Here is a 21373-nt window from a genome sequence, read left to right as displayed (position 1 = left end):
TGCCGTCTAGGATGCTTAGAAGAGGAGAGGAGGGGATTTAGGCATCTATGGGGAGGCAAGGACCTTCAAGTGCTTCCTGGGGTGCAAGATGAGTTGCTGCGCTCATTAGGCCCAACGCTCCTGTGCAGATCCTGTTGTGGTTTTTTGCCATTAAAGAGTTAACTCCACTTGCTCCCTGTGATTTGCTGCTGGCTCGCTCCTGTCAGGGGGAAACAAAATCCCTGTTATAGACAAATGCTGCATGCACCAGGCAATATGTGAAGGTAGTCCTACTTGGAAGAGGCCCATTGGAATCAGTAGGTCTACTCTGAGGAGTATGCTTGGCTTGGGTATCACCCACAGCAAGTCCGTATGTCTATTCTCTCGCACACTTTGGGGACTCGCACGCATTCTTAAAACCATCTTGGTCGCCATAAAAAACACATGGGTGGTAAGTATAAAGTTGCTGGAGGGCCACATTGCTTCATGGGCACCCTTGCAGGGGCCGGATGCTGTGGGTGGGCAAAGGGGGCAGGATAATGGAGGTGACTCGCCCCCTATGTATGTTGGGCTACCGCCAGGGGGACGGGGGCATTTGGCAGGCCCCCAGCTGGCTCCAGCCACCGGCCGGCAGCCGGGCGATCTCCAGTCCTCAGAACAGCATCAAACAGCGACACAAGCCTCCGATACGTTTAGAAGCTTGGCACGCTCTAGTCAGCAGAATGAATAACTTCTCACAACGGAAGTGGCGGACAGAGACATGTGTAAGCATTATTTACAAGCGTTTATTCAGCATAGTTCAGGAACAAAGGAAAAACATGTCTGCTTCCCTTCGTGTCCAAGCACACAGCAAGATAGCAAAAGCAATATACAATCAGAAGTTCCCAGCAGACTGTGCTGGAAGTAAACAGGCATGTGACACACACCAGTCATGCCTGTTCCTTTTAAGGTGGAATGGAACTAGATCCTAACAATGTATAGTAGGGCACATTCCAGACATGCAAGTCAGATTCCTCAATTCCATTTGCAGAGCAAGAGGGATGGTCAGCAGTCAAGGACCCCAATTCCAGCTGGGTGCGGGTCAGGGCTCAGGAGGGGTTCCCCCACCCGCAACCCTGCTAAAAGCAGGCAGGCCACACTGCCCCCAGGACTTGCAAAACTTAAAAGATTAGTTACTGTTATGTACTGAAGTTCTCACCCTGGGCCAGCAGGGGGATACTGTAGATAGTTATGCAAATGAAGGATCGAAAGTGACGTTCAGTGATTGGATAGTTTGTATGCAAATGAAGGATCGAAAGTGACGTTCAATGATTGGATAGTTACAGAAAATGGTTACTGTTGCATTCTAGTGGAGCTCTATATAAGCAGGCTGACTGAGCTCCTCAGTTCAGTTCTGTTCCAGCTTACAAATAAAGAGCTGCTTTGGAAGAATCACTGTGTCGTCTGATATGTTCGCCCACAACTTAACAGTTACAGGTCAATGTGGGGATTTCAAGCCACGTTCATGATTTTGGATGTGTTGATCATAATGGTTCTTGAGCGAGACTCTGTTCTGCTGTAAAAATTATTTATAGAATGGCAGTTTAAGTTAATGGACTATGCTGAAATGGCTTAAATAACCGGAAGAATCAGAAATCAGGAAGACCAAAATTTTAATACAGAAAGGGGAAAAATGATAACTTATCTTAAAGACCATTGTAAACAATTAAAATTGTTAGTAGGGTTGGAATATCACTCATAGTTTAAGGTGAATTCTGGACATAATGGAAGAGGCAAAGGATTTGGAGTATCGTAAAAGATGCGGAGGAAACGATTAACAATAAGACCCACATAGGGGAGGATGGAAGTCTAGGAGATTCCTTGGAATCTTGTTTTTTATGATTTATGATTGATATATATCTGTAAACATTTAATTTGAAAAACCAAGTAAATCTGTAAAAAAACACACACATTTATTTATAAAAATATTTATATACTACTATGCTATTTTTTTTAACCAAACTGCGGGAGGCAGTAGAAGACAGAAGTGCCTGGCATGCTCTGGTCCATGGGGTCACGAAGAGGCGGACACGACTCAATGACTAAACAACAACAGCAAATGCTATTTTTAAAAAGTGCTTTACAGCAGCAGCAGCAGCAACAACAAAAACTATTCAGTAAAAATCATTTTTTAAAACATTAAAAAGAGTTAAAGCCAGACATCCATTAACCACCTTTCTCCCCTCAAATGCTAAAAGTGTGGCACTTACTGTGACAACTTCATGGGGAGTACTGGTAACAGCAACCTTCCCCCCCCCCCCAGCACTGGTTCTAACCTTTGACAGCCTGAGCTATTATGATTGTCCTGAGGGAAGGCTGAGCTGGTAGAGCACAAGATACCTAATCCAAGGGTTGTGGGTTCGAGACCCACACTTTGGACGACAAATTGCTGCATTGCAAGGGGTTGGACTAGATGACCCTCAGGATCCCTCCCAACAGGTGAGAACCACAAGATGGCCTAAGATGTGGCTTAGGGCCCTCGTATCTACGGGACCGCCTCTCCTGGTCTGCCCCGCAGAGGACCTTAAGGTCCATGAATAACCATAGTTTAGAGGTCCCGGGCCCTAAGGAAGTCAGACTATCCTCCACCAGGGCCTTTTCAGTGATGGCTCCAACCTGGTGGAATGCTCTGTCCCAGGAGACCAGGGCCCTGCAGGATTTAACCTCCTTCCGCAGGGCCTGTAAGACAGAGCTATTCCGCCTGGCCTTCAATTTGAATTCAGCCTGATCTCTTATTTCTCTTCTCTTTTTTTTTTTTAATATAGTTTTTATTGCATTTTTTCAGATACAAACAGAGAGCAACAAGAAAAAAAAGAAAAAAGAAAAATGTGAAAAAAGAAAATAAAGAGAATCATACCCCTTCAACAGCTTATTCCAACTTTCCATCGGACCTCCCCACATCTCCCGCCCAAAGCATTCCCAACAATAAATTTATCAGCAAATTGTAACCTTGTTTCATATGTTTCTTTGGCACTTTCGATTGCAATTTAAGTTTAAAATCCTTATTGTCCATTTACTCTAGAAACAGAACGTATTATCCTTTTTAACATTTAAACTTTGATCCCTTCAATATTATTATCCAATTTCATAAATATTGCACTCTCATTGCTGGGGCTAGCATTTCAGATTATGCGTCACTTTATAGTTCATATAACTTATGAAATTTTTGCAAATAGTTCTTAAATTTTTTCCAGTCCTCCTCCATTGCTTCTTCTCCCAGGTCTCGGATTCTGGCAGTCATTTCGGCCAACTCCATGTAGTCAATCAGTTGCGTTTGCCACTCTTCCAGCGTGGGTAAATCTTGAGTCTTCCAATGTTTGGCGATCAGAATTCTTGCTGCAGTGGTAGCATACATAAAAAACGTTCTATCTTTCTTTGAAACCCTCTGGCCGACCATACCCAAGAGGAAGGCCTCCGGTTTTTTCGGGAAGGTGTACTTAAACACCTTTTTTAACTCATTGTAGATCATTTCCCAAAAGGCCTTCACTCTTGGGCAGGTCCACCAAAGGTGAAAGAATGTTCCTTCAGCCTCCTTGCACTTCCAACATTTATTATCAGACAAATGGTATATCTTAGCGAGCTTGACTGGGGTCATGTACCACCTGTATACCATTTTCATAATGTTTTCTTTCAAGGCATTACATGCCGTAAATTTCATACCGGTGGTCCATAACCTTTCCCAGTCTTCAGACATGATATTGTGACCAATGTCTTGAGCCCACTTTATCATGGCTGATTTAACTGTCTCATCCTGTGTATTCCACTTAAGCAGCAAGTTATACATTCTCGATAAAACCTTGGTCTTTGGTTCTAACAACTCTGTCTCAAGTTTCGATTTTTCCACCTGGAATCCTATTTTTTTATCCAACTTAACAACCTCGTTAATTTGGGCATAATGGAACCAATCTTGCACCTTATCCTTTAAATTTTCAAAGCTCCGCATCCTCCAATTGTCTCCAACTTTTTCTATTAATTCCCAATATTTCGGCCAGCCGGTCTCCATATTGGGTTTTTTCCACGCCTTAGCCTCCACTTCTTATTTCTCTTCTCTTCCCTCCCCCTCCCCTTTTTATGAAGATCACCCGTTCTGAGACCCCACAGCTAATTCTCCCCTGGCCTCTTCGCAGGCCCAAGTAGGACTAATTCAGCCAGCCAGCCCTGGGGATTGTCTAATGCTTATTTCCTCTAAATTGATTTTTGAATTTTATTGTTGTTCATGTTTTTATACTGTATTTTATGCTGCTTTTACAATCTTCAAGTAGATTTTTATTGCATTAGCCGTGAGGCCATAGCATGATATACATTGAAATAACAACATAAAATGGGGGTGGGGAGGTAAAGGTAGATATCGTCCTGGGCGATTACTTAAAGAAAGAAAAAAAAAAAACTGCTGAGGCTGGGGGAGGACCGTTAAAGGGTCCTTCAGCTCCTCAGATATGTCCTAACTCGATTGTCCTTGTACAATAAGGCTACTTGGAACTTCGTTTGGTTGTGCGGCGTATCGACTGCAGCTGTGGTGTTTTACAATGAAGTGTTTAAAATTTGTTGTTAGCTGCCCTGAGCCCAGTTTTTGAACCGGAAAGGGTGGGGTATAAATAAAAATTTATTATTATTGTTGTTATTATTTCATAGATGATCTAGTTGAGATTCCTGCATTGCAGGGGGCTGGACTAGATGACCCTGGGGATCCCTTCCAACTCTACAATTCTATAATTATTATTATCATGATCCCCACCAGAGGCTGCAGGGCTGTTGACGAGGCGCAGCCCCAAAGGCACAAGATAATAGCAGGGGAACTGCGACCTCCTGTCCCTTTAAGCGAGGCGTCCCGGGCAAGGCCTCTCGTCGCCATGGCAACGCGGCCTGCTGCTGGGTTCCTAAGCGAGGCCTGGGAGAGGAAGGGGAGCAGAGGCGGCCTCGTCGTCGCAGCAGCAGCGGTGAGGGGAACGCGGCGTGGGGAGGGGAGACCCCCGATCCCAACCCCCCCCCAATACTGAATCTAGCACCGGCAGGGCCAGGTTTGGGGGGGGGGGAGAGGAATCTCGGGGATGCCGTTCTGGTCCACGTTGCCATGGAAACGGGATGAGGGCCTAGGGAGGATGGCGATGGCAGGGATGCTTCTGCCTCTCTTTGTGTCTCCTCTCCACCCGCACCAGGGCCGGATTGAGGTTGGATGCGGCCCTCAGCTGCTGAAGGTAATGGGGCCCTTTAGATGTCCAGCTGCCCTTTGTCAATAACAAATTGTCGCTGTTTTTTTGGGTTGAATATATGCTATATGGTCATTTATGGACCTAATAAGTATCCAAGGCCATTTGAACATTACAAATAGGAGCCTACACAACACAAAACACTGTTGCTGTATGTGGGGTTTATTTTTTTATCTTATATTTTGGAAATGTACATTCAGGGTTTTTTTTTCCCTTTAAATTTTTTTGGGGCCCCCAAGAGAGTGGGGCCCTAAGCTATCGCTTGTTTAGCTTATATGCAAATCCAGCACTGCCCCCACCCGCGGAAGGGAGAGAGTTGAAAGGGACCCCTGAGAGACATCTAGCCCAACACACTGTTATAAGGAAAATACCTCAAATTCCCTAATGGGGTATCTGGAGTCTAGAGTTCCTCAGGAGATCTGTATCAGGCGGAGAAAATAACAGAGGCCAACCAGAGTATATTGAAAGCAAAACAGCTAGTAAGCCTGATCTCTATTAAAGGAAATGAACTGCTACAACTCACCACACGCAGGAGGGAGGAGAATAATAATAATAAATTTTATTTATACCCTGCCCTGCCCTTCCCGGCCAGAGCCGGGCTCAGGGCAGCTAACACCAGTAAAACTACAGTAAAAACATAATAGGGGATGGACGGACACCAATTTAAAATACAGATTAAAATGCAATTTAAAATGCAGCCTCATTTTAAAAGTAGCCCATAGAGAACCCTGAACAATAGTGTGCAAACCCCTATATAGGCTTTTGAAATTGCCTACCCTGTAGCCAGAGACCACTACCCCAAAACATCATACATACATCGCAGAAGGAGGCGGTCTACAGCCGAAATTTGAGAGTGTTGCTTCTCTCCTGTCTGCCAGGATACGTGATAATGCCTTACTTGGTTGCATTTTCTGCGGTAGCCTGGCCATTCCTTTGAGATGGCAAATACTTTAGTTCCTGAATCTCTTAAGCATAGTGATAGTTTGCTCAGCTTCACTTGCCAGACTGTTTTTGAAAAGGGAGGTGTAAGCCGGTACAGTCCAAAGGCAATGGGAAAGCTTTTCCCATTGCCTTCCTCCTGGCAGAGAAATATTTGAGGTCAATTTGGGAGAGTCAAAGTGGCTTCAGGATTGTTCTCCTGTACTATTTCAGACATGTGGTTTATATATTTATGTATGTGTTTGCCTTGTACACTGGAGACCTTAGAATTCTTGTAACAACCCTGCCATGTATATATATGTTTCTGTATATGCTGGAAGTCACCCAGAGTGTCTGCAGCAGCCCAGTTAGATGGGTAGGGCATTATTATTATTATTATTATTATTATTATTATTATTATTATTATTATTATTATATCCTTAATCAGGGTTACAACAATGATTCAAAGCAGAGATGGGGGATAACTATTTGCAAAGTGGGGACAGGGACTCCTCCTGCCTCTGTAACCCCCCTCCATGTGCACATGTAAGCAGGTGTATATTTGGCACTGTATATGTACCCATGCACATGCCTAAATGTGGGGGTGATAGCAGGCCCCCAATGGCTAGAGGCATGAAGACGTTAGCAGCACCCAGTGCTCTTTGCAAAATACTATACATGTATACATGGATGTGTACAAGGCGTGTGTTGGGAGATGGGTGGGTCTCTACAGCCCATGTGCTTTTACTCAGAAGTAAGCCTTGCCATGCTCACAGGGGAAGATGTTTCTCCCAAGTAGACATGGATAGGATTGCAGGCTTTGCAGTTCAGCTATGTGGAGCAATGGATTGGTGTGCAAGTGAGATGGTTATTGCTGCTGTTATTAGCACTGTAATTGCGTTGAAATACAGTTATTTGCAAAAAAAAAAGTTGAGAAAAGGTAGAGGTGGCCCAGAAGAAAATAGCTTGTTTTCTCCCCCCCCCCCCCCGCTTCTGTGGAAGAAGCATCATGCAACACTAAACCCATGTGTCTGCCTGGGATGTATTGAATGCAGGGGATTCTGTGCATTGAGCTGTTGTGCTCCAGGTTTCCACATCTGCCTGCTTAGTAGCACTGAAGGGAGGTCTTATTTGGTGGTATCAATTTTAGGGCTGCTGGGATTATTGCATCCAGATGAAGCCAATGTTTTTGGCAGTGTGCGCACACCAGCCCACATCTTGGTGCCTGCTTTGAAGCCAATTTCCACACATCAGCTGGCACGTTCTGAAGACACCCTCAGTGCAGCCCTGCATATGGTTTGCAGAGTTGCATATAATAATGAATCACAATGTCTTGTGGTGTATGGAAAACTGTGTGTGATCTATGGTTGCATATCAAGTACGGTATCTTGTCACTTGGCAGTCTATAGCAGTGTTTCCCAACCTTTTTTGGGCAAAGGCACACTTGTTTGATGAAAAAAATCTTGAGGCACACCACCATTACAGCCCTGTGACGTCAGCGCACAGCGTCACGCCGGGAGGGACGCACGAAAGTGTAAGTTTCAATTTTTTTCCCTCCCCCTTGCCGGGGAACCTCCAAGCTTTGGGGGTGGGGGGGGAGGAGGCAGCAAAGCGAGGCAGGAAGGAGAGCGCGGCTTGGCTGGGTGAGCTTTGGCAGGGGCAGGGAATGAGAGCCGCGAGGCGGGCGCTGCGGACGGAGGCGCTGCCCGCCGAGCTCGCAGGCAGCCAGGCAGGCAGACGGCGAGAGCCCTGCGCTGGGCGGCCTCTCCTTGCCGCCGCCGCTGCCCCGCCTCTCGCCGCCCGACTCGCCCGCCTCCCTCCAGGCAACATCTCGCGGCACACCAGGCAACATCTCGCGGCACACTAGTGTGCCGCGGAACAGTGGTTGGGAAACACTGGTCTATAGTAGCCAAAATGGGTTGGGTCTGGTTGCTGCGGCATGTACTGTACTGTGTGCTAAACTGATGGAGAGATTACTTCAACCTATGGAATCAAAAAACTGTGGGGTTGGAAGGGACCCCAAGGGTCATCCAGTCCAACCCCTGGTGGTGCAGGCAACACAACCAAAGAATCCCTGACAGATGGCCATCCAACTGCTGTTTAAAAAACCTCTGGTGGAGAAGAGTCCACCATTAAAAATAATAATAATTATTGCTGCCACCAAGATAACATTTTATACAAACACCACTTTCTGAGTCCATTCCGCTGTCAAACGGCTCTCATCGTCAGAAAGTTATTCCTAATGTTGAGTCAGAATCTCCTTTCTTGTCATCTAAATCCATTGGTTCGGTTCCCATCCTCTGGAGCAGGAGAAAACAATATCGTTCCATCTTACACGCCACAGCCCTTCAGATATTTGCCTTTCGTATCATATCATATTTGGTCAATGAGTGCTCAAAACTGAATTTGCTGCTTTGTGATTGAATCTCACCTGAACATGGGGACAGTCTGGAAGCCTCCTCAGTGTCAGGCAGTGTGGAGTTTGGAATGTACCTGCATTGAGTTAAATTAACAAATCCAAATTAGCAGTGCTTACTTCCTTGGGCATTCATGGGAGAGGTAGCAGGGTAGAACGCTTGATGTGTTAGTTTATTTCTTTTGGTTTCCATTGTCAAAAGACACAGGATTCTAGGTTCCCTTTAAAGTGCTTTTGCGGCTGAAGAGTGGGGTCCTCACACTATAAATAAGTAAACAGATAAATAAATATTTGACCCCATCTTGATCCGACATCCTTTTTCCTCTCCCCTTCCAGGAGCTCCATTGTCCACATCGATACCCATTTGAAGCAGAAAACCACATCCTGCACCCTCCAGGTCCTCTCTCTCTCTCTCTCTCTCTCTCTCTCCAGAGACAAAGGAAGTGATCTACCTAGTTTTCCCTCCCAACAGCAGCCGTTAACACCAGTTGTGATATGATCAAGGTGCCTTGGAGCTAAGTGAGCACAGAGCTGGAGCCAGGTTGTCGTGGGAACCGCCTCCTTGGCTGCCCTGCCCAAGATGGAACCCCGGACGGAGAAGGGCGAGGAGACAGAGAACGTGAAGATCACCTCCCAGCTCCTGAAGGCCAAGACGGGCGAGTTTGACCTGGAGTCTATCCTGCTGCTGAAGCTCCGGGGCCTGGGCATCGCAGACCTGGGCTGCCTCGGTGAGTGTGCCGGCCTGGAGTGGCTGGACCTGTCGGGCAATGCCATCGTCCACCTGGGGCCCCTCTCCTCCCTCAAAGCCCTGGCCGTCCTCAACGTCTCCTCCAACCGCATCTCCAGCTTGGAGCCCCTGGCCGGCTGTGAGAACTTGCAGAGCCTCAACGCAGCGGGGAACCTGCTGAGCAGCCTCCAGCAGCTGCAGTGCCTGGCCGGCCTGCGGCACCTCGAGAGCCTGCGCTTCAGCGACCCGGTGGGGCGCCTCAGCAACCCGCTCTGTGGCGCCCCCGGGTACCGTACCGCCATGTCAGAGATGCTGCCGGGGGTCAAGGTGATCGACGGGGAGCGGGTCTCCGGGCGCGGCAGTGAGCTCTACCAGCTCTGCAAGGACATTGACAGCTCTCTCAAGCGCTGCCACGGAACCGGAACCGGCGAGCTCAGCGGCCTGACCAAGCCCTGGGTGGAGGAGGGGTACTGGGACGTCCGCCCCGCCCGGAGGAGCTCCATCGTGGAAGAGGCCTACAAGCAGTTCAACGAGGCCCTCCAGGAGTGCCGGGACCTGAGCAAGCGCGCCGACGACACCATTTCCCAAGCCGAGAGGGCCCTGAGCGCCCGCTCCGATTCCAGCTCGTTCGTCTTTTGAGCCACCCTGCACTTTGACGCCCTTCCCTTGGCGTTGCCGAGCTGGGCATTGTTCTTTCAGTATCATCCTTGTCACTCACTGGCCTGTGAAGCCATTATTTTGCCCTGGCCTCTGTCCCTTCTGAAAGCAGTGGGTACGTCCACACCCTTAACTGAACCTGTTTCCCACAGCTCCTGAGAAAGCTTGTAGGAGCTGTGTGACCCTCAGGTCCGAGTCAAAGAGCATCGGGAGGAAGTTTTCGGCCACCTGGAGTATCAAGTCACAGCTCAGCTCGTGTTGGGACCTTTTGGGCTACTTCGGTGTAACGTGGAGCCTAGTTTTTTAATGCGGTGTGGACTGGTGTGGTGCTCCTCATCCAGCCCCCTTTCTTAGCAGGCTGACATCTGGGATCTACATCCATTCACCCTCAAGGATGACTCTGTCTGGCTTCAAGAGAAGGGGCCACAGTGCAGCGCCTCTCAGGCCTTGTCCTCCGAGGTGATTCTCACGGCCCTTTTCCCCACACAGTGAAACCACAGCGAGTTGACTTATCCAGCACGCAAACACAGAATCAGCTTCACTTGTCTTTTTAGACCACCAAGTCCCCACATCCTCCTGACTAAACCTTGTCGGTGACAGATTCCCAACATGCGTGGACATTTGTGTGTTGGTATGTCAGAGCATGCACCATAGTTCTTTCTTCACCCCACCAAGCTGGTTAGCTGGGTGGCATTTATGTAAATCCACAGAAAAATATTTTGAGAACGGTGGGGCTGGGCAGAAGTGGCCGGCTGGAGTGTGAACCCACATATTAAGGAATATCCACATTTAGTAATGCTAAACAATTTGTTCTGGATATTGAAAGCCCCATCTGCATTGAAGCAATATCATAGCACATTAAGCAGTCATGGTTTCTCCTGAAGAATCTAGAGGGCTACAGATTGTTAAGGGTTTCTGAGAGTTGTTAGGAGACCCCTAGTCCCACAAGTAGTTGTATGAACCAAATCCCTCTTCTCATGGAACACTCTGTGTGAAAAAGGGAGTCTCCTAACAGCTCTTACCCCCCTTAAACTACATTTCCCAGGATCCTTTGGGGAAAACTATGATGCTTCAAAGTGGTATGATACTACTTTTAAGTTTACAGTGCAGATGGGCCCTTAATTCTCAGCTGGCAGCTTCCATACTGTCCAACTGGTCCTTACCAACTCATTGGAGTTTCCTTCACAGCTGCCCAACCAGCAGGGTTGAGCTGAAAGTCCCCTTGTGAACTGTGTCATCCCAACTGCAGCAGCCAGAAGAGTCAAAATGATGTGTTGTAGATCCTCTACATTTTGCATCAATCCTACGAAGGAGTGACCCTGTTTTCACAGGCCTTGACTTCAGCCAAATTCTCTACCTCGCATGCTTCCCCAAACTCCTCCAGGCATTAGTTATGATGTCCGGGTCATGCTGCTATTCTCTCCTAGAATACAGTAGCTTAGGAATCTAATCTTCTTTATTTCGTCGTCTTTTCCTTTTCTTATCCTGCCATTCCTCCCACGGGAGCTCAGAGCAGCGAACAGCATAGAAATACAATCTGAAAAAAACACATTTCTAAATACAACACAATACCAGCTCATATATACAGTGGTACCTTGGTTCTTGAACGGCTTAGTTGTCGAACAAATTGGCTCCCGAATGCCAAAAACTCAGAAGTAAGTGTTCCGGTTTTCGAAAGTTTTTCAGAAGCTGAACATCTGGTGTGGTTTCTGCTTGAGTGCAGGAAGATCCTGCAGACAATCAGAAGCCATGCCTTGGTTTTCGAACGGTTTCAGGAGTCAAACGGACTTCTGGAATGGATTAAGTTTGAGTACCAAGGTACTACTGTATATTTATAAAGGGCCCTACTATTCCAAAGCCCTTCAAACTGCCCCAGGGCAAGAAAAGAACAGCTCACCAGTCTGTGTGACATTTCACTTGGTTTTTGCAGATTCAGGGGGAGCGTGGTCAGATCATAAAGAGGAGAGTTGATCTGACTTTTGTGCGTGTCAGAGAAGATGGGCTGGAAGTTTCCTGGAAGAGAACTTGGAGATCCCTGACCAGGGGGAGGGAATCCACACCTTTGAAGCGGAGGTGTAGAAAGGACGCTGAGCCAACGCTTGGCATCTGGGGCACTGCATGTTCCATCCGGGGATTGCGTGCTGGGTCTCCTGACATGGGAACGCCATGCAGTTATTTGCCTGTGAAATAAACCCAATGGTCTCCCTTGATTTTCTGCTTCCTGGCTGGGTGCAGAGCTGCCTGGCTTGTGGAGTGCTTGGTTTCTCCCCCATAGTCCACTCCCGATTCAGACGTGCTCCAGAGTGAGATGCTCTTCCCTGGGCAACTGAGCCTCTTCAAGAAGCTGGTGCCTGCCAAGTGCCACCTGGCAAAGGCCCTCCTCCTTCCTATCCATTTGTCATATGCCAGCCGGATGTTTGCGCCCTCCCTGGAAAACCAAACATTCCCCGCCTTCACCAAGGTAACCCAAATTCTGAACAGCGGGAGCTGCAAATGAAGCAAAGCTCCGTCTGCCTTTGTGCGTCTTGCACATCTCCTTCTCTTGATTATGAAGAGGCGGGATAAGGAGCTGTGAAGCCAAATAAATTCTGCCAAACAGTAGAAAGTTTGTTCACACACCCCCCCCCCCCCAGCCCTGCTCCCTGGCTTCTGAGATTCCACCAGCCTCTGTGCATGCATGCAGTTCAATTGCACACGCAGACAGCCCTTACAACGGAGTTTTGTAGCGTGGAGATCTGCGATTGAAGCAAGTCACGCTAGTTAAATGTAACTGCATGTACTCCTTTAGCTCTGCTATAGGATTTATCCTTTTTATCTTCCATAAAATAAAACACACACACACACAAACACAGAGGCTCCCAGGATACTGAGCAGGCCAGTGGTTTGCTTGCCTTAGGAAATTCATACTTCAACGCTCTCTCCGTCTGTGTCTTATTTTATGCAGAGCAGCAGCAACACATTATTTTATTTGGTACATTTCTATCCCCGCTTTCTCCCAAGGAGCTCCTGGGGGCATATGTAATTCTCCCCATTTAATCCTCACAACGGTGAGGTAGGCTAGGGTGATGGTGAGCAACTGGCCGGAGCTCACCCAGTGAGCTTCATTGCCGAGTCAGAATTTGAACCCTGGTCTCCCAAGGTCCTAGTTTGGAACTCTTAACCATTATAACACACTGGCTTGGCCAGAAATCTGTTGTCCTGTTTTCAGTTTTCTCACTTTTCACTTCCCTTTCACAACTGCCTCCACTGCCTGAGTGTCTCTAGAATGACAGACTTGTGATTGTCCCCCAGGGCTACAGAATAATAGAATTGTAGTGTTGGAAGGAAACCCAAGGGTCATCTAGTCCAACCTCCTACAATGCTGGAATCTCAGATAAAGCATCCATGACAGGTGGCCAGCCAACCTCTGCTTAAAACCTGCAATGAACAAGAGTCCACCACCTTCCAAGGGAGCCCAGTCCACTGTCAAACAACTCTTACTGTCAGAAAGTCCTTCCCCTTGTTTCGTTGGATCTTCTTCCTTGTAATTTCATCAAATCATAGAACTGTAGAGTTGGAAGGGACCCCGAGGGACATCCAGTCTGACTCCCTGCAATGCGGGAATCAAAATCAAATCCATCAGTTTGGATCCTATCCTCTGGAGCAGCAGAATGGAAGCTTGCCCCATCTTCCTTCAGATATTTGAAGATGGCTGTCCTTTCACATCTCAGTATTCTCTTCTCCAGGCTAATGTCGGGTGTGCGTGCAGGAGCCAGGCCCTCTGACCAATAGGACTTTGCAGGACTGGGGCCTTCCTAAGTTTGTTCTGAAGAGGCAAAGCACGGCCGCACAGGTGAGGCCAATTGGTAACTCACAGCACCTGGCGGCAAGAGCCGGGAAGGGATAGAAGGTCAGCATTTCCCTTCAGCTCTTTGCTACAGCAACTCGTTCTCTGCCTTGCTGTGTTTGACTCCTTGCTTCTTGATCCTCGGACCCTTGATTTCATGACTCCTTGCTTCCTGACCCTTGGACCCTTGGCTTCTTGACCTCTGGCCCTCGGACCCTTGGCTTCCTGACTCCTAGCTTCTGGACTCCCATTCCTGCTCCCACCCCGCCATCTTGCCCCTGGTCCTGACGTCCCCAGCCAGGACTTCGATCGCCCGTGAACCAGACCGTGACAGCTAAAAGGCAAGAAGGCATCCACCCACCCAATGGCCTGCTAAACCCCACTTCCAAAAGTTCAACTGGAGGCTCCCTTTCCTCCCCAAGACATTTCCAAAGCTGAGACAGGGACCCCAGGAATTCTGGCCCCCCAAGGTGAGTTGACTAGTTTGTCTCAATGGCTGGACCGGCTCTGGAACAGACCAGAAGAGACCACCAGGGTACAGATGCCCACAGATCAGGGGCCAGAGCGCCCTGGCAGTGGGCACCAGAGAAAAGGTTTTGGGGAAGAGGGATGAGACCCCTTGCTCCTGAAATAACCACACACCATGGCTATGAAGCATCCACTTAAACCTTTATTAGGGAAATAAAGAAAGAAGGAAAGTCAAGCTTGGAAGACAGAAGACTCCTCTGGGACCAAGAGTGGTTCCATTCCTGTGGCACCGAGACCCAAACTGGGGGATGTTCTGCTTGGCTCCAAAAGGAAGAGGGTGCCTTGTTTCCTTGATGGTCGGAGAACAGCCCAGTAAAGGTGAATCCCATCTAGACAGGGAGGAGAATGGAGGTGGTTATTACAGATGAAGTGAAGGATTTCAGGCAGGAGTCTGTCCCAGCCCTACCTGGAGATGCCAACATAGACTGAACCTGGGACCTCCAGCCTGCAAGGCAGACGAAACAGCACATCCTAGAATCGTGGAACTGTAAAGTTGGAAGGGACCCTGAGGGTCATCCAGTCCAACCCCCTGCAATGCAAGAACCACAGCTAAAGGATCCCTGACAGACGGCCATCCAACCACCAACAAAGGGGAGTTCAGCATCTTCCGAGTGCGTCCGTTCTACTGTCAAACGGCTCTTACTGTCAGAAAGTTCGTCCTAATATTAGCCAGAATCTCCTTGTCATTTGAACCTGTCCTCTGGAGCAGCAGAAAACAAGCTTTCTCACTCCTCATTGTGATTGAAGGCTGCCGAAAATATATATTGGGCACTGGGCAATGACTTTAAAAAAACAACAACTCCCAGGCCTTTCAACAGCTTTGATAATATTTAGATACCATTTTATCATTATTTAACGTCATTTATTTTTGTCTCAGCAGACTAATGGCAATTGGTTGGCTTGAGCTTTCATACAGAGGTTGCTTACTGGTGCCCAACATTTTTTTTAAATGCTGAGTTGGATTTGAATTGTCGCTGGGAGGTTGGCTGCCCTTTGCTTTATTGTGGATTTGTTGTGTTGGTTGTGTTTTTCAGTTATGTTTCATATGATCACTGCATGCCACCTCAAGAATGCATTGTTGACGAGGCGATCAATAAATGCAACTAACGGAAAACAAGTATGGGCTACAGGAACTGAAGCTTAGCACTCACCACTCTTCTGGGCGCCCCTTGAGAAAAGCAAACTGTCCGATATGGTACCGTTGCTCCTCATACGCCTCCTTGACTGCCTCACATTCCTGATTCTGCTTCCTCCTCACTTCCTGCGGGACACTCAGAAGGGAAAAGGTGTGCCATGAGCTCCTGAGCCAGTCCTTCCCAAGCTTTTTGGGGTTACCTGCCCCTTGGTTCCATAAACTCACCCCCCGTGCCCCCTACCCTATAAAAGCCATTGCTCAGAATAGCAGCCTGCACAATCCACCAAGGAAGATAATAACACCATAAGATTCAAAATAGTCACAATTGATTACAGGTTTATTCAAAATCAGATTATTCAGAACTCAGGTCCAGGAGCATTTCTGTCAAAGTATGACGTGACCCACCTGGAAGATTGGGTTCTGCTCTGAGAGGCACCGCTTGGACTCGTCCAAAATGTTCTGAGGGTCGCTGGAGTTAAACTTGAAGCAAGCCAGGCACTTCTGTTTCCTCTGGGCAGAGAAAAGGAAAAGGAAGGGAAAGGAACGAGGTCTGTTTTCACAAGAGAGGCCCAAATAAGGTTTTGGTTTGCCCCCAAACTATAACAGGAGCAACACCCCAAAACGGCAAAGGCTGCTCTTGCAAGAATATCCCTGCAGCCTGCCTTCTGAAATGTGTCTCCATTTGTGCTCCCAGAAGGGGTTTACAATGCCTGCAAATTCCATCGAAAGAGGAGCAGCGATTTTTAAAATTCCACATAATGGTGAAGTGGGAGGCACAAAGCTTTGATTCACCCTGAATCAGGACCCGGATTCAGACTCAAAGCTAACAGGGCTGGGTCTTAAATCTGTCCGATCTGAATCCGGCTGGTTTTTTGAAGCACTGAATCAGGATCCAAAATGAACCTTGTTTTACCACTGGTATTTTATCTCCAGTAAAGTTAACAAAAATGTATAAGACTTTATCCAATGTATGCTGGAAGTGTAAAGATAAAGTGGGTACATTTTATCCTATGTGGTGGTCGTGCAAAAAGGCAACAGGTTTCTGGAAAATGATTTATAATGAATCGAAGAAAATGTTTAAGATAACTTTTGTTAAAAAACCAGAGACCTTTTTATTAGGAATAATAGGTGAAGACATACCAAGAAATGTTAAAAGACTATTTATGTATGCACCTATAGCCGCCAGGATGCTACTTGCCCAGAAATGGAAAGAAGAGGAAGTACCAACGAAGGAGAAATGGATAACTAAGGTGATAGACTACGCAAAGATCACCGTGAAAATCTGGGACCAAGATGAAAAAAAGGCTACACAAGACTGGATTTAATTTATGGAATATAAATCTACTGTAAAGACTTTAAAACATTAGCAGGACTGATATAGCATCTACGAAGCAATGTGAATTGTGGTTATCAATGGACTTGTAACTGAATGGAAAACTAAGAATGTGTAAGGTAACAAAGGGAAGAAATTGGAAAGGGGGAGTCTAGGAGGGATGAATAAGTAATTAATTTGAATGTTAAATTATTGAAAATTGAAAATAAAATATGAAAAACCAAAAACAAAATGAACCTTGTGGTCAGTGTACCTGCATACTAAAAACACTGAACGTTCCTAAGAACAGCTTGTGCCTCCTCAAATCCTTTTGCTTTGTGACTCTTGTTCTACTGGGGCTAGCCCAGCTTTAACCTACCTGGAATCCTCTAAAGGTTTTAAACTACAGCTCCCCGCCAGACCAGCATAAAAGGCAAGAGCCAGGGCCTTTTCAGCACTGGCCCCAATCTGGTGGAACGCTCTGTCACAAGAGACTAGGGCCCTGCGGGACTTGACATCTTTCCGCAGGGCCTGCAAGACGGTCTTGATTTATCGGCTATTTTAAAACGAGGCTGCATTTTAAATTGCATTTTAACCTGTATTTTAAATTGTCGTCCCCCCCCCCTTTCCCCCTTACTATGTTTTTACTGTGATTTTATTGGTGTTAGCCGCCCTGAGCCCGGCTCTGGCTGGGGAGGGCGGGGTATAAATAAATTTTATTTATTTATTTATTTATTTATTTATTTATTTATAACAACACAGCATAACAGGACCCTCGGGGTCCCTTCCAACTCTACAATTCTATGATTCTATGAACAGTAACAGAAGAACATACGGCAAGTCTACTGCATCTGGCCAGGGGCCCATGGAATCCAGTATCCTGTGGCCAACCCAGTCCAACATCTCTCTCTCCTCCTGTGGCTTCAGCAACTGGTATTCAGAATCATGGCTAGTAGCCTTCAGGAGCTCTCTCCTCCTCCATGAATTTGCCTAATCCTCTTTTAAAGCCATCCAGTTTGGTGGCCGTCGCTGCCTCCTGTGGCATTGAGTTCCACAGTCTAACAATGCACTGTGCAAATTAGTGAAGCTGACCAGAATCCCACATAACTTGCTCACGGGGGGGGGGGGGGGCTCATAAGGATCTGTGGATTCCTCCTCTGTAGGCTTACTGCCTCTTTGTTTATGATGTTTTAGACTTCGAATACATTTTAAAAGGAACAGAGAGTCCAGCCTGGCAATGGATAAATTAGCACCTTCCTGGCTCACCCCGCCTGGCTTGATCCGGCAGTTTTGCGTCCCCCGTTGCTGCTTCCGGCAGATGGTCTGCACAAGGTCAACTTCCAGCTGGACATAGGTTCCCCTTGGGAATTCCTGCAACCAAAGAAAGCCGAGCTCAATGTGGAAAAGAACGCCTTGCCAAACTAGGAGTTCCCCAGTGGCAAATTGCCTTGCGTGGGAGAGTGACAAGGGCGGTCAAGGGTCTGGAGGAACGGTGGAGAGACTTGGGGATGTTTAAATGATGGATTCAAATGAGAAGAAAGGAGGTTCCTACTAAACATCAGGAAGAACTTGGACAGTAAGAGCTGTTCAATGGTGGAACAGTCTAGGTGGACTCTCCTTCCTTGGAGAGAGCCATTGGTTTGAGTCCTACCCTCCAGAGCAGGAGGAAGCAAGTTTGCTCCATCTTCCACATGACAGCCCTTGAGCTATTTGAAGATGCCTCTCATATCTCCTCTCAGCCTCCTCTTTTCCAGGCTAAACATACCCAGATCCTTCAACTGTTCCTCATCAGGCTTGGTTTGCCTTGATCATGAACAATAAATACAGTGGACGCTCGGGTTGCGAACATGATCCGTGCGGGATGCACGTTCGCAACCTGCAGCATTTGCAACTCACAGCTGCGCGTCTGTGCATGCACGGGTTGCGATTCGGTGCTTCTGCGCGTGCGCAACCTCCGAAATCCGGAAGTAACCCATTCCGGTACTTCCAGGTTTCGGAGCATCCGTAACCTGAAAAAACACAACCCGAAGCGCCTGTAACCCGAGGTATGACTGTAAAACATCAAAGAATACACAACCAGACTGAACATCTAAAAGGGACAATAATAATAACAACAGTAACAGCTCCAGTGCCCAAACAAAAACCCCTAAGCAATAACACAGCCAATGAGTCTGATCAGCAGCCTCAGCTTTGGTAGCTGCAGTCCAGGTCCCACCCTCCCAGGCTAGGTGGGAAGAGGCCGGCCAAGGGGGAGCCAACTTGTTTTCTGCTGCTCCAGAGGGGAGGACCCAAACCGATGGATCCGATGACAAGAAAGGAGATTCCGACTCAACAACAGGGAGAGCTCTCATGGCAAGAGCTGTTGGACAGTAGAATGGACTCCCTCAGAAGGTGGTGGACTCGCCTTCCTTGGAGGCCTCTAAGCAGAGGTCAGACGGCCGTCTGCCAGGACTTCTTCAGCTGTGATTCCTGCCTTGCAGCGGGTTGGGCTAAATGATCCTCAGGCGTCCCTTCCTGCTCTCCGATTCTAGAATCCTGTGATTCTGTAGTGATCAGTAGAACACTGATAATCTAAGAACCAGGGATCCAATCCCAGATGTGCAGAAGGAGAAGCAGAGTCTTGGGACCCCCTTAAATCGAATGCACACCCGACAACATTTATCTGAGGAAAACAGGGACACCCTCCAAAATTCTCTGATGAAAATAGGGGCATCCTATTCATAGCTGTCAACGTTTACCTTTTTTAAGGGAAATTCCCTTATTCTGATTAGGTTTCCTCGCAAGGGAAAAGTTGACAGCTATGATCCTATTCCACACCCTCCAACACATCTCCAATAAAAATAGGAAAAGCAGAACATTCCAGGACTCAGAAACTGGGACAGATTCTGTAAATCGGACTGTCGCTTGAAAACAAGGACGCTTGGAGGGTCTGCTAACGTCCTCAGCTTGTCCAACAAATTGGGAAGTTCATTCCCCGCCACTATTGCACACAGAGGGCGAGTTTTATTGGGCATAGGTGGGTGGCAGTCCGTGGGGCTTTGTTATATGGGGTGACGATCCTCCGCCTCCCCCTCCAGCCCCACACACGCTCCCCCCTCGCATGTCCCGCTCACCGTCTCCGTGACATGGGTCACGGCTTGCTCCTTGAACGTCGCCTGCACGAGGTCCCTGCTGTGGAAGAAATCTAGCACCAGCTCCAGAGCCCTTTGCTGGAGGGGCGACTGGTTGGCATCCGCCAGGGCCAGGAGGCCCAAGCACAGCACTAGAAGCCCCTTCATCCCCTTGCCCACGTCCCCAGTGGATCTGCTGCCCACACCCTGCCCTTGCGAACTCCCCTGCTGGTCTGTTGATCTTGGTCGGTCATTAACTTGTTCCCATGAGAGCTGTCCCAGACGCAGGCCCCCTCGCCTGCCCTCTGCCCTCTCCGGTGGCTGCTTGTTGGTTGATGCCCAGGAGATGAAAGGGAGGGGTGGGCAAAGGGCGCCCGTGCAGGAAAACAACAGGAGGAGGGGTCCCTTTGGCCACCCCTCCCAACCAGCTGCCAAAGATGAAGGGCGTTTTTCCCAGGTCTGCTTTCTCTTTGGGGCTGGCACAGGAGATGCAGGATCTCTCGTTGATGCCAGTGGCTCCCAACGTGGGCGGTACCTGCTGCATAAGAAGATAAGAGCCTGCTGGATCAAGAAGAATGTTTTTAGCAGGTGCCAGAAAGAGCACAGAGAATACAGAGGAGGTGCCTAGCTGGTATCAATAGGCAGGGAGTTCCAAAGCGCAGGCACTACCGCACTCAAATGTTGAGTTCTTACAAATGGGTATTGCATGGCACCTGTAACAGTGCTGGTTCTGAAGATCAAAAGGGTCGAGTGTGTGTCTACAGGGTTAGGCAATTTTCCAGGTAAATTGGTCCCATATTTTTAAGGGCTTTGTAGACTTATTGCCAGAGCCTAGGACTTGCCGATCAGAAGGCTGGCAGTTCGAATCCCCGCAATGGGGTGAGTTCCCGTTGCTCAGTCCCTGCTCCTGCCAACCTAGCAGTTCGAAAGCACATCAAAGTGCAAGTAGATAAATAGGTACCGCTCTGGCGGGAAGGTAAACGGCGTTTCCGTGCGCTGCTCTGGTTCACCAGAAGCGGCTTAGTCATGCTGGCCACATGACCTGGAAGCTGTACGCCGGCTCCCTCAGCCAATAAAGCGAGATGAGGGCCGCAACCCCAGAGTCGGCCACAACTGGACCTATTGCTCAGGGGTCCCTTTACCTTTAGACTTATTGCCACACCTTGATCCTGGCCCGGTAGCAAATCAGCGAACAATTTTCTGTTTTACAATTTAGAATATTCATTTAAACAACCTTAAAATATCAATGACATCCTTTCTTCTCTTTCCACGGTTCATTTTGCATATCATAAATCCATTCAGTATTCCATTATTACATCCATCAAAATGAATTTACACTGCTGAATTTATCCAGGTTGTTTCCCCTGAAACAGCTCTGAAAGGCAATATTGATATTAGAGATTTGGCCTTTCCCATTCCACCAGCCACTTTGTTGTGTCCCCCCCCCCCCGCCCCAATTGATTTCAGTGTTTGATCTACAAAGTCCACAGCTTTCACTTCAGGAACACATAAGCAAACA

At 47.9% G+C, this 21373-nt stretch overlaps 2 protein-coding genes across 3 annotated transcripts; one reads left to right on the top strand and one right to left on the bottom strand.

Moving 5' to 3' along the window:
* The first annotated feature begins 4831 nt into the window (after positions 1 to 4831).
* Positions 4832 to 12153, top strand: LRRC61 (leucine rich repeat containing 61). Of its 2 annotated transcripts, none has more exons than XM_081163935.1 (2): positions 4832 to 4955; positions 8896 to 12153. In XM_081163935.1, the coding sequence occupies exon 2, from the start codon at positions 9140 to 9142 to the stop codon at positions 9923 to 9925; it is 786 nt and encodes a 261-aa protein (XP_081020061.1). In that variant the 5' UTR covers positions 4832 to 4955; positions 8896 to 9139; the 3' UTR covers positions 9926 to 12153. The 2 variants fall into 2 exon arrangements, with proteins under 2 accessions (XP_081020061.1, XP_081020060.1); XM_081163934.1 differs by lacking the exon at positions 4832 to 4955 and adding an exon at positions 4963 to 5213.
* A 2264-nt stretch (positions 12154 to 14417) lies between these two features.
* Positions 14418 to 20086, bottom strand: RARRES2 (retinoic acid receptor responder 2). The gene is made up of 5 exons (XM_081163974.1): positions 19858 to 20086; positions 18011 to 18115; positions 15838 to 15942; positions 15449 to 15558; positions 14418 to 14626 (listed from the first exon to the last, which is right to left on the bottom strand). Coding segments are annotated over exons 1-5 (486 nt in total). The 5' UTR covers positions 20023 to 20086; the 3' UTR covers positions 14418 to 14625.
* Between the last annotated feature and the right edge of the window lie 1287 nt (positions 20087 to 21373).

The sequence above is a fragment of the Podarcis bocagei genome, assembly GCF_964188305.1.
Source record: "Podarcis bocagei genome assembly, chromosome: 12".
In the NCBI taxonomy this organism is placed as follows: Eukaryota; Metazoa; Chordata; class Lepidosauria; order Squamata; family Lacertidae; genus Podarcis; species Podarcis bocagei.
Note: the sequence above shows the minus strand (reverse complement) of the source record. Positions and strands in the feature narration are given on the sequence as shown.